The 13,750-nt window shown below is 43.1% G+C and overlaps 1 protein-coding gene across 1 annotated transcript in view; it reads right to left on the bottom strand.

The window, feature by feature from the left end:
• Positions 1–1,508: 1,508 nt before the first annotated feature.
• Positions 1,509–13,750, bottom strand: part of LOC147897267 (LRR receptor kinase BAK1-like) — a 58,546-nt gene continuing 46,304 nt past the window's right edge. Inside the window, exons 4-11 of the mRNA XM_087380865.1 lie at positions 11,590–11,733; positions 10,864–10,935; positions 10,686–10,757; positions 10,045–10,169; positions 9,805–9,942; positions 3,254–3,595; positions 2,436–2,830; positions 1,509–2,283 (exon numbers count right to left, since the gene is read on the bottom strand). Of these exons, the coding sequence (XP_087236991.1) occupies positions 1,966–2,283; positions 2,436–2,830; positions 3,254–3,595; positions 9,805–9,942; positions 10,045–10,169; positions 10,686–10,757; positions 10,864–10,935; positions 11,590–11,733 (1,606 nt within the window). The 3' untranslated portion in view covers positions 1,509–1,965. The remainder of the gene's footprint in view (positions 2,284–2,435; positions 2,831–3,253; positions 3,596–9,804; positions 9,943–10,044; positions 10,170–10,685; positions 10,758–10,863; positions 10,936–11,589; positions 11,734–13,750) is intronic.

Here is a 13,750-nt window from a genome sequence, read left to right on the forward strand (position 1 = left end):
GTAAAACCAGCTTATCAACAGGAGTCTCCTCTCTTCTTCTTGCACTTGGATTATAATCCATGTGTACTGGGTTTTGAGTCGAAGGCGTGAACTCATCTTGTTCTTGGCTGGTCTCATTTCTTCTTTCATTACAAAAGGAGAACTCCCTATCAAGAGGTTCTTGAAGGAGAGACTACTGTAAATCTAGAGACTACTGTAAATCTATTTGTAGGTTATCATACTCAAGATGTGTATAACTCTCACCTAATCCATCCTCTTCAAGAGGGGGTAAAGGTGTTCTTTCTCTCTCTTCTTGGGATAATGGAAAAGGAATAAGTTCATTGTTATATGTCCCTTCCTCTTCTATTCTTTCCTTTTAGTAATACAAGAGAGAAAATGTCTTGCTGTAATTTCAAAAAAAAAGGTTTATTTTACAGCAAACTTCAAGTGTTGTAGAGTTGGTGGTACTTATCCGACTCCCGCTTCGTTTGTGTTGAGAAGACACTTAAAATGACCTCCTTTCCCTTCTCTTTTAAGCTTTTCTTCTTGTATTTCTGCTGTAAACTGGTACGCTCCGTTTGGGCTACTTGTTTTGAGCGGATTGGAGCTCTAGATACCGTTATAGGGGGCACTTGATGGGTGGATCACTCCCTTAAAATCTTATTCCGATCTGACTTGCCATTGGGTAGAACGGGGATCCCTTTTTCTCACGGTTTAAGGGTCCATTCACATTGGGGGGGAGGGAGCAATTCACCCCGTGAGGACACCCAATTCACCGTTGAAGGCCAAAATTTTTTAGAAAAATCCCTTGTCTCAGAACCTCGAGATCGGTCAGTCGTGATCCTTTTCCGCAACCTCTCTTGCGACTTCCGTCGTTCGCAACTGTCACCCTCTTCTCGTCCCGCTCATGGATCGTCGCCGCTCTGATACCAAATGTGAAGATCCACTTTTCGAAAATGCAAATGTGTGCAATGCATGCATAATTTGAATGCTGATTGGCCCTCCAATGGGAAAGAGCACCCTCGTGAGAGTACTTGTTTCTTTTTCGACCTACATGCAAGGTGGGAGAGAGATGACGGATGAATGCAATGTGGTAGAGAGAATGCAACATGAGATTCACAATGAAAGGGTGATACCCTTTCATTAATGTCCCTTGAGATCACTCAAGTTCCATCTTCCCATTTACACCTACCCTTAGCCTATGACCCATGCACCTACCATTCAATGCACTCTAATGCACCCTTTCCCTTTCCTATTGCCCCTAGGACCTAGACACGTGTGTGCACACATCTTTATTACTAATCATTGGCCAATGTTACATAGTTTTGGCAGTACTATTTACACCGCTTGATCGATCATAAATACAAACATATAACCGCACCATCAAATTGACGCCTAACAATAATAAAGTTCTAATGACTATTAATTAACTAAATAATCATTTCTCTTGTCATGACATTTGTTGGCTAACGTAACGTGCGGATACTGTTTATATCAATAGTACCATACAATTAAGTTTTCAAGCCTACAACTATTGTCCAGAAAGAAGACTGAATCAGCAAGATCTACCCAATAAGTTACATTAATGTGTTCTGTCCAACCTACAGAACATTGAGCCATATGCGGGGCTTACATTTTCTAGAGAACAGAACCTTTACAAGGTACCCAGTAAATTATATTGTACATATTGCAAGCCTGAGAACATCCCGTCATGCAGTCAAAAGGGAACGTGGTCAAATTGGATTTGGACTCAAACGCTTTTGCACAGTGATGTTTAAGCTGCTTTTGTTATGCTGGTTGAGAACTTTATCAGGCTGTGGACTTATTGCATGCCATTTAAGGAAGTTGCGCAACATTCACAATGGGAGAAAAGAGGCCGGGAAAAATATTTCTTACTCTAAACTCGATATACATGAGCATGATTTGTTATATGGAGGCCTCAATACAATTTTCACAGGGCTTAAATTATAAGTATGACTGTTAGCACTATCTTGGACCTGACAACTCAACTGCATGTAAGTTGTCAACAGAATCCACAATCCAGTCGGAACTCCGATGGGGTACAAGCTCAACCTCTTGACTGCGGACTACCTCCACCTTTTGCCACTCCTCCCAGCGCTCCGCAAGGCCATCACCCTCCAGCATACGCACAACTTCAGACATCTTAGGTCTGTCCATGGGTGAGCTTTGCGTGCAAAGCAAAGCTACTTGGATAAGCTGCTCCACTTCATGGGTTTCATAATTTGACTTCAAATCAGGATCGACAAGCATGTCAATCTTCCGCTCTCGCAGTAGGCCTTTGACCTGATTGATAAAGCATGTGAAAGGAAACTGTCATGTTCACAATCAATCAAGGCAACAAAGTATCTCTTGCTTTGGTTTCATGCATAACCTAAAAGTTTGATTTCGCATATCCACAAGCACGAAAGAACATTAATGTGACAGTAATAGCATACCCAATCCAGTAGCATGACATCATCATCATTTGCTAGTCTTGCAAGGTCAAAGGCTCGTTGTCCAGTAATGAGTTCCAGTAACATAATCCCAAAACCAAACACGTCTGTCTTCTCAGAAGACTTCCCTGTTGAGAGATACTCGGGGGCAATGTGGCCTATAGTCCCACGCACAGCAGTTGTTACATGAGTGTCCTTATAATCCATCAGTTTAGCAAGACCAAAATCTCCCACAACTGCCTCAAACTCCTCATCCAACAAAATGTTAGCAGCCTTGACATCACGATGAATGATCTTTGGATCACAGTGATCATGTAAATATGAAAGTCCTCTCGCAGAACCCAACGCTATTCTTTTTCGTGTGGGCCAATCCAAAGGTGCATCCCCAACAGCCCTGTCTGCAAAGAGGGAATACACTACCGTCTGCGATTAAACCATTACTGGAAAGCAGCTGTTAAAAACCACAACCCCAGACGTTTCCTTTGAAAAGAAATGGAATATGGTGCCTAATTCACAAGTCAAGGCAATGACAAAAAGTCCCAAACCACGAAATCACTCCCACGGAGCTACAGAAACACAAGGTAGACATATTGAGTGACAATTTGTGACTGAATACACTAAACAAAATGCTTGTGAACAGTGATGACCAAATTTCTTACTCCAGCTGATAACTGACAATACTGAGACTAATCATAAAATTGTATTTGATTTTAAGTAAAATGCCAAAGCCATTCAAGCAATGATTATCTTTTTTCAAAGAGGTAACAGTGCTAGTGTCCCTTTCCAAAAAACTCCAATTGAAAGAAGAACGAGTCCTTTACCACGTAGTCGTGAAGAAACACTCCCATTTGGCATGAATGGATAGACCAGCAGCCGCTCTGTTGGTGTCATACAAAATCCTCTTAAACGAAGAAGATTACGATGAACTGCCATGCTAATCATCTCAACTTCTGTCTGAAACTGCAGTTCTCCACCTGGGCTCCGCTCTTCCTTTAAGCGCTTCACAGCTACAAGTGTGCCATCAGCTAGACGCCCCTTGTAAACTTTGCCAAACCCACCTCTACCCAAAATATTCCTGTTGTTGAAGTTATCTGTGGCTACTTGAAGCTCACGCAAGGAAAACCGTTTCAACTGCCCCAAGTGGACCTCAGGATCTTCCTCAGCTGTGCAAGTTTCACCGAGTCAAAGCTCTCTCTCTCTCTCTCTCTCTCTCTCTCTCTCTCTCTCTCTCTCTGTGCCATTGCAGCAACACCCAGTCCCCATGCATTTACATTCAAGAGAAGGATCAGCTTAGACCCATAGGAACAAATCTACTACCTATGGCATGAAGTAAGACAGCCCAGGCTTCAGCTTGTAGCCCGTGGAAGAAAGGTGAAGGTGAAAGAGCTCTCTCTCTCTCTCTCTCTCTCTCTCTCTCTCTCTCTCTACAATGTAAGCTATTCTATGACATTCAACTTGCAAATTTTGCCTTTCCTGCCTTGTGTGTGTGTGTGTGTGCACGTGTGCGTGCACGCGCTTGTGTGGGGGGGGGGGGGCGGCGGGCGCTCTCATGACATTCAACTCGGGTTTTTTTTTTTCCTTCCTAACAATTCTCATTGATACGTGTAGCCAAGCCTGAAGGAGATTTAAGTAGTATTATATCCATTTGTTGAAATGATACCTACTATTCAGTTCCAAATTCCAGGTCGCGGGAGTCAGCAGCAGATCCAGGTCACGTCAAACAGCCTCATCCTCCAGGTCGGGTCTGGTCACCCTTTTCAGACTAGCAGTTCGCTGTTTCAGACAGCCCCTAGCAGCAGCCTCGTTTCATTTCCCTTACTCCTAGCTGGGCTGAACCCCCAGCCAAGCCTGGGGCCATAGTTTCAGTCAGGGGGTACCTATAGATATTGTCAATACGAAGCAACTTGGTTCTTCCTCAAAATACCCCCTCTTTGAGCCTTCCCAGTTAATGTCGACCCAGCCCGAACTCTCTACAGCATTGACTCCCTCTCCATACGCAAAGACATACCAAACAGGGGGGCTCCATCATCCCATCATTGGCCCCCAAGAACAGATTCTTCACTTTGAGCAGCAAGTGCAAGAGTTAAAGTTGCAGTTGGCAGCTGTGACAGCTAGACTTCAGGTTCTTCAAAGACCTGGCAAGCAGGCAGTAATAGATGAGGTCATGAAGACTTGCAAGGCTTCTCCACCTACCCCTCAACTAGTCTCTACGGTTAAAGATCTTGTTCTCACCACAATACAAACAATCAAGAAAGAAGTCACTGGGAGCTTGATACAAAGGCAAGTAGAACTGATATTCAAGAAGAGATTAAGGAACATGAAGCCAGATGTGACAATGCACTGAAGATTAGAATAGGGGGGCCCCTTGAAGACTGGTACAAAGAGGAGAACCCTTTCAGGAAGACTTTAGCACATGTAAAAAGAAGACATGCCTAGCATTGAATGGACGGTTGACAATGATGAAGTGCCAAAGCAACTAGTATCCTGCACTCTAGAGGACATGCTATCATTACACTTAAACCATGAGATTAACATACAATCTTCTCCGACAATCTTACAAGTTAAAAGGGACCAGGGTATGGATAGCTGAGAAACTCTCATGATCTCAATTCAAAAATAAGGAGCGCAATTAGCAAAGGTTAAGGCTGATCGGAAGGACGGAAAATGGGCAGTATACCGTGAGGGTGAAGCACTCATTGAGGAGTTTAAATCCAAATCAAAAGATGCCCAGTCTTAAAATGATGTATGGCCGATTATGTTTTTGAATTCAGATATGACATAGATACTTTTAATAACTTGGAGTTGCTTTTTCCACTCCTTGGGGGTTGCCATGCGAATGTACTAGCTGGTTGTTTTGTTGTCCCATAGACCCATTGGTCTCCCGTGGACATTCATAGACTCTCTCTCTCTCTCTTTCTCTCTCTCTCTCTCTCTCTCTCTCTCTCATATCCTCTTCAGCAGCAGCCCAACAAAGACATCTAGAGGCCCCAAAGGTGCTCCGCGGGGACAGACACTTGACAATCAAGCTCAGTAAGACCAAGGTTATGATTTTGAACACCCCATGGGCTTCTTCATCAGCACAAGTTCACTTACTGAGGGGAGCCGGTGGAGATCGTGCAATCATACACCTATCCAGGGGCAGTCTTCACGGAACAAAGTTACACAATGATCCATGCAGCCAGGGCACAGCTTACAGCGACAATGCTTCCAGGCACACTTCTAGGACCCCCGATGAAGGGATGGCTGTTTGATACATGAGTCAGACCGACAACCATGTATGCATCACCCTTCTTTGGGATGATATCTCCAAGACTGACACACAGAGATTCGAGAGGCTACAGGTGATTCTAGGCCCACAGATGATTTGAACTCCGTCCTCAGTCCCCCAACAGATTGTACAAGTACAGTTTGCATGACACACTCCAAATTGATACCATCTTTCAAACAATGACATCCCTTCACAAGGTTTGGTCTTTGCCTAACTGGAGATTATCAAGGATAGCACTAGAATCATCCAGACGGAGGACGGGATAGCATGTATTTCCAGATGGTTTGCTAGTCAAGGTATTCAGATGGACGACTACCCCCACTTCCAATACAGCTTGGATGCCTCGTCCCTCTAATCCCACGAGATGAGATCAGAGGTATCATATTGTTCAACCTATTCCAGTTCCATACGTCACAAACTTAGGGGGAAACCAAAAGTTCACCACCAAGATGCAATTCTATCCCGACCACTTCTTGAGAGTATCCGAGGATGGAGTGATCATTAAAACCCCAGTATTTAAAGGCAGATGAGTCTCACAAGCACCGAGAATTGCCATTGGACAGAGATTTAGGTTTTGTCCCACCAACTCAGGAGCATTTCTTATGTTCCTGCCTACTCTATTATGAGACCGGGGACGATACCACTGTCTCTTTCAAGAAGGGCACAGCTTTGGGCCACTATCTCGGCTGATCTACTTTCATGACCAAGTCTACTTTACTCTCTATCAAATAGAGATACGCTGGCACAGAGAGACCTTTAAGGCAGATCAGACGGCAGGCGCTAACAGTGCCACAAGAGACGAGAAAGATTGAGCACAACAACATGTCATAGATTTCTACGCATTTGAGTCAACGCCAAGACATTTGAGTCAACGTCGGGACAGTGTGGAGTAGAGGAGGAGCAAATAGCTAATCTAAGGGTGAAGTGGATCAGTGGGAAGAGTCTGCGCAAAGCAGTGGAGCTAGAGACACAAAGACCATGCACAATGGAGAGGTTGACCAGAGAACGCACGAAAGAGGTCCAACTCATCCCATCTCTACTCAAAGTGGACCATCAAAGCCGAGGTGTTACTCTCGATAAGACTAAGATGCCCATAGCTCCACCTCTATGCATAGCCTAGTCTCCCATATAAAATCTATCTAGTCTCTCGAGTAGTCTATCATAGCGCCATTGCTAAAGGAGTAGCAAAGGCCACCCGCGAGTCAAAAGAACTCTCTCTCTCTCTAGGCGGCTAACCACGATGAATTGCTCCCATGTGCTGTGCTCAGTCATAGGTAACACCGAGAAAGAGATTCTCTTTGCTTGTCCTCCTCAAACTCTAGGTTGTCGAAGTCTCCTTGGACAATCCAAGAGTCCATATCTAGGGGGCACTCAGTAAGCCATCCCCAAAAGGTGCATGATGACATGCAGATCCTAATCCTGGAGCCTCCCATCCTCAAGCCTATCCACACAACTTGTCCTCCTAGGCGCTCACCCTGATGAAACACCTCTAGGGCTAACGTTTGGGCTACTAAAATGCATATGTCCACACTTGACTCAAAACTAGAGACCATATCTCCGAACCTCTCCTCAAAAGAAGATAGCATTGTGGCCTAAAAACCGAAGCTACAAACATATGCTCTTGAATCGTAAGAAAGACAACTGATTATCCCACGAGGAGGGGTGGATGGCAAAAGAAAGACAAATGATTATCCCATGATGAGGGGTGGGTGGCAAACAAGCCCTTCCTGTGAGTGAAAGCCATGTGATATTCATGGCTTCCTAGGGCTTCACTACGGGTTTAGACGAGGAGTATTATGGGTCCATACGCCTGACTGCCCACGGCATGATTAGCTATATTCCCACCTTTAGGAGCCATTGCATCAAGGAGGTCTCTACTCCTAGGATCTTGCCACATTGGGTCAATCGTCACAGTGTAACCTGTCGGAGCTGCTCACGCTAATCAATCTAAAACTTCGTCCCTTGCTAGCTAGCCAACCCACTCCTCCATCATAAAGAACATATCACCCATCATTTAGTCAAAGAGGGCGGGGGTTCCATAGCTCCTCCCCTCTAGACCCAAAAAGGAGGGGATGTACTTCCAACTGCCCACAATCCCCATGAGGCGGAAAGGATTCGGGGGAGAAGGAGACCCGCGGCATAGGCTGCAAGCAGCCCGCGACTAGCCGTGAGCAAGAGGACGAGGCAGAGGAAGCACAGAGGGAAAGCGAGGGAGTGGTTGGGACGGGGTAGCACGATGGGGAGGTGGAGAAAGGGACTAGCAGGAGGCGTCGAGCAGGGAGATGCCACACCGGAATTCTGATCTTACGTTTTTAAATTTCAGTTCATGAGCTGGTTATTTCAATATGCTTTCCAATCCATCAGTGGTAGACTCAACATTGTCTTTATAAAAGACAATTACAAAAGAATCAAATTTCTTAGGGTAATAACAGGAATATTATTCCCCGGTCTAGACACTTGCATACCAATATTATAAAATGCATGGACAGTTGCTGTATTGGTGCATTCATGCCACCCACACACTAAAGCCCCTTTCCTCCATGCTGGAAGTGATAGAATCCCTACCAGGCTAATCATGCTAGTGATGTTTGAAAATATCAGGTCTAGCAGATGATACTCTTCATTAAACCGAGGTCTTGGTTTGATGACGAAAGACAATCACATCCAGTGATTGTGACCTTGACTGCAATGTTAGATGTCTTCTTCACTAAGAGATTTCTGGTTACATGAGGCGTTATATATTTGAAGAGGATCTTCTAATGGCTGTCTTGGGATTCTCAAGATTACACATACATCCAGTATTGTCGCTATGTGGCCGTGCATATTTCAAATGTCAATGACTGTAGGAGTATCTCCACTTGCTTACTTTGCTGCTCAACAGTTTCTACTAAAAGATTAGGTCTACCAGATTAAAGTAGCCCTTGCCCTCCATCCTAAGTATAGAAACCCATATCCTTTCAGGTGACATACAAGGAATTCCAACAGATCCACTGCTATCATCAATGGGACATCACACGCACACACATAAGCATCCATTAATATAAGCCCTTTGTACTTGTATGCAACCCACTCCCTAACAAATCGATTAACTCAAAAATATTCATTGTTTTGTTTATGCAAGGGATGCAAACATCAACATAGAACTTTAACAAAAATCCATGGAGTGTCCAAGTACAAATTTGTAAATTTTCCAGTAGATTTCCTCTTTCCTGGTGACAATTTTCTTGATTTTTGCAAGTCTGCTAGCTCTCATGCTATAGCAAGCTATATATACCTTTGTAAGACTAGAATAAGTCCAATCACACAAATTTTGATTTTTTGTTGTTCTAAAGAACAAAAATCTATACAAAGGTACAGAATTTATGTGAGACCCCATGATGACGTTACAAGCCCTTTCCCATGCAAATAGGGGCTGTGTTTGCTCAAATATTTTGGCCATAGAACAACATCAGAGCTCTAGAAAAGAGTCGCAAGTACTTTCAAAAAAGTGTCAGACCTCTGAACTTTACAATTTGCTGCAGTTACAATCGGTTATGCATCCACTCTCCTCACACTTTCAAAAAAGTGTGGACCTCTGAACTTTACAATTTGCTGCAATTACAATCAGTTATGCATCCAAACTCACACCCACAAGCGTTTCAAAGCAATTCCTTGCGACAACATTGCTTGCAATGGTGCACAGGCATGGTTGTTAGTCACAAGTCACGAGACACATTAGAATATTTCATATTCATACAATCTCACAAGTCAAATGTTTACTCCAACACCTCATCACCTTTAAATAACATCTTAATACGAACAATTAAACTTAGATAGTACCTATACCATTACTAATCGTTAATCACCCTATTAACCCATCTTCAAGCCTCAGGGTATACCACTATACCTCTCTCATCAAGATGTCATCAGCTATTTGATCTCCTCAAATAGAATAATCATGTAAAAGACTAGTCCACGACACTTTCCAATATCAAACAAATGCATGAAATTCCTTAGAAAGAGAAAGCTCATTTTGGTACTATATTGAATTACATACTAAGGGTTAGAGAAACCAATCACCATCGCAGAAAACAGAAAGAAAATCCTTCAAAAAAAGTAACGTACCTGGGACATCAAAAAAATGTTCTTGAGGTTTGCGCCTTCGCCACCATGCAAAACCAATTGCAGGAACAGCAAAGATGAGAGCAGCACCCGCAGCAACTCCACCTGCTATAGCTCCAGTGCTTGACGAGGATGGTCTTCCTACACAACGAGTGAATGTTTACAAAGTTATTTCTTAAAGAATGTCTGCACTTTGAAATGAAGTTGAACATTTTTATAGAGTAACGAACAAAGACAACCTACCATTATTGTTTCCAGTGGTTGAAGGGCTTGGAGGTGGCTGAAAGGGTGGTGGAGGAGGAAAAGGAGGCTGACCGGGGCAAGGTTTACCAACCACTGGACCACAAAGTTGAACATTGCCACTGAAACTGCCATACGAAGGATCCGTACAATCAGAAACCTGAAACCGATGGTTAAAGCAACAGGACCTCAACCTACAAGGCTTGCATAGACAATTGCATGAATTTAAACTGTAATTGTATTTTCCAAGATACATGCCAGATCAAACCAAAAAAGAGTTAAAGATCAATGCAAAGCACAGTTTACTCATTTTTTAAACTGCCCCCCCCCCCCCCCCCTTCTGAAAAAAGGGTGAGCAGACTTGACTTTAGTAAAAATTTGTTTTCCTACTCAGCACTGTACTATCTCACAAAATGAACACTGTCAATTTCGCTATATAATTCTTGAACATGTACAACACTGGCTGTAAGAGACTGGTGCAGGCACAAATAGTGTGGATGACAATAATGGTGTGCTCAAATGCATTTAGAAAGGCATGTAATCGTAACTCGTAATGACCTTGCAGGGCATCCTGCAATCAAAGGGATGCTGATTTATGTAACAATTAAAACGACCACTGAAATGGCGATCCAACCTACTGATACCTGATTGGAGTGAAGAGAGAAAATGAGCCATTTGTGGGCACCTGTCCACTTAGATTATTGTTCGAAAGATCACTGCAATTGGCTCCACAAAGAGCATATGGTAAAAGGCAAGCACAGATAACCAAACTTCTGCATACATTATATGACAAATTGTATACAGCCCACCAGCAATACTCACAGCACTTGAAGAGCATTAACATTCGTAAGTGAGACAGGAATGTTGCTGCTGAGACTATTATTATTCAAACGCCTGTCCACAATACAGCAGAAACCGAACTATTATGCACAGTAAACCCAGAAACTTGTCTAAATGCATCAAGTAAAAGCAAAACAAACAGCAATTATAAAGCCAAAAGAGTAAAAGCATCACCTCCAACTATGACATCAAAATCCATCATCCAGAATAACCAGTTTTGTTTTCAGAGCTATTACAAACCACCAAATCTAGCATCTATGAAGGAAACAAGCTGCCAAACATCCTATGGAGAAAAGAGAGTCTAGCAGCAATAGCACCAAATGTAAACATTATTTTGTTTATGAAGGAAAATACGTCAAGCAGTTTCTACAAAAAGGTACAATTCTAGCAAGAAACGAAATGGCCCAGCATCATTCATCAGTTTCTTCCAAGAAAAGAAATCCCAACAAAAGAGATTTTTGCTACAAAACACACAGCACTCCGAAGCAAAACAACACAGAAATGTGACTTCGTGACAAGCTGCAGCCAAAGTCCTACAGCGTTCCCCATTTGACTTTTTCAGGTGCTTTTCACAATGCATCACTTGACAAATGGTAACTGCGCTAATACAATCTCATCTGCTAGATCACAAGAGACATTCACACTATCTGAAAATCATCCCTTTTAAAAACACTACCTTTTAAAAGGAATAGGAAAAAAATGACTTACAGGAACCGAAGATGACCAAGTTTTCCCAAAGTGTCAGGTATTGCTCCAATAAACTTATTTTGATACAAGTCAAGACTCACTAGCTCAGACAAATTTCCTAGCTCTTTTGGGATCGGTCCACTGATGGAATTGCTATAAAGCTCTCTGCAAGAGGGAAAAAAAAAGATAATGAAACTAATAAGCGTTTTACGATACTTATAAGGAAGTACAAGCTCAAAATGTGAGCTGTCATGTATGTGCTCTCTCTCTCTCTCTCTCTCTCTCTCTCTCTCTCTCTTTACATCATGGCTTCCCTCCAGATTGGCATGACAATGGCTATCCCACATACTGACAAACGCTTTACATCATGGCTTCCCTCCAAATTGGCAAGAGAATTGGGTTCAGCCTCTATTCAAAGGAGGAGACAAAAATTCAGTCACCAATTATAGGACTATAATGGTCAATTCCACACTAGCTAAACTTTTTAGCACAGTGCTTGAGGGAAAAATCAGCAATTGGGCTGAAGAGGCCAAGAAGAGGGCCATTGGCCAAGCAAGCTTCCGTAAAGAACATAGAACTGCAGATCACCTTGTCACATTAAGAGTACTCATGGATGAGAGCAGGCTCAAAGGAGAAACTCTTCTGTGTTGCTTTGTAGATTTCAAGAAGGCATTTGATACAGTCCCGAGAGGTGGCCTATGGAAAAGAATGCAAGACCTTGGAGTCCCTTTGGCACTAAGGGTAGGCATCTCTCACATATATGAGAAGGTATCATGCAAACTCAGGCAAGAACATGGACTGTCAACCGCCTTCGAAAGTGATATGGGGGTGAAACAAGGTTGCCCTCTTTCACCCACACTATTTGGAATATGCATTGACAAGCTAGAAGAACTGATTAATGAATTTGCAGCATAAGAAGGGATACAAGAGCCCAAGCTTGGGCTATGGACAATACTATTGCTCCTATATGGAGATGACGTGGTTCTTTTCGCTAATGACCCTGACTCCATGCATAGTTGCCAGAAACGGCCATTTCTTGGCACGTTTCTTCTGTTTCTGTTTCTTCTGTTTCCATTTCGGCTGGCAACTATGACTCCATGCATCAACTATTACAGGTACTACAGGTCTTTTGCACGAAAAGTGGGCAGCCCATTGAATATGTCGATACCTTTAAATATTTGGGTATTGACATACCAGCCGATCACAGATGGTGGCAATGTGCACAAAGAAGGCGGATACAGGTTGGGGGAAGTACTATCAATTTGAAAACAACTATAGGCACACTGACACCTGGAACTGGAAGATTTGGAATATGTTGTTTGATGCATATGTGGTTCAAACAGTGTTATATGGAGTAGGAGTATGCACATGGAATGAGATTGAAAAAATGTAGAAAGCTTTCCTACGAAGACATCTAGGAGTCGAGGCAAATAGCCCTTATTCAGTCCTCTTATTGGAAACGGGCAGGCGGCCAATTGAATTCCATGCACTGATCAAAGTGATGCCCTAGTGGAAGTACAACAAATGCCAAAAGAAAGATTGCCACATAGAGCATGGACTGCTAGTATGAAACTTCAGAAGAATCATAAAAGCAAGATCATCTGCACAGGATGGGGGACAGATATAAGGAAATGGTTCAGCAGATGGAAAGTGGAATCATACCTGACTATGCCCCCTGAAAAGGTCAAGATGCAAGAATTCCAGTTGTCCCTACTATGCACTCTACAAACCCAATGGTTGACAGCAGAAAAGAGGACCAAGCTAGAATACTATCAAGATCAAATAAATCCTTTATGATGGTCATCTTTCATGACACCAGATGCCCCTACTCAGCCATACATCAGTACTCCCATACCTCTTCTCTATCGCAGGAATATTGCCAGATTCCGCACACGGTCACATACCTTGGCAATAGAGACAGGAACTTGGCTAAATCTGCCGCGACATGTCAGAATTTGCAGATTCTGTGATTCGCAGACAGTAGAGACAGAGGCAAATATAGCCCTACACTGCCCCCGATATGCATACATCAAAGACAACTATCAGCAAATACTGGCACACACCACTCAGATCTCGTCAGTTCTCTCCACAACCTCTCTGGCAGCGTTGGGATCTTTTGTCACTCGTCTTTTTTTGTACCGTGAAGAACTTGAAAATTCTTGACCCCTCCACAGTGGAGGAG

Source organism: Dipteris shenzhenensis, chromosome 10, assembly GCF_047967505.1.
Source record: "Dipteris shenzhenensis isolate YYH24624 ecotype China chromosome 10, Dip_SZ_1.0, whole genome shotgun sequence".
In the NCBI taxonomy this organism is placed as follows: Eukaryota; Viridiplantae; Streptophyta; class Polypodiopsida; order Gleicheniales; family Dipteridaceae; genus Dipteris; species Dipteris shenzhenensis.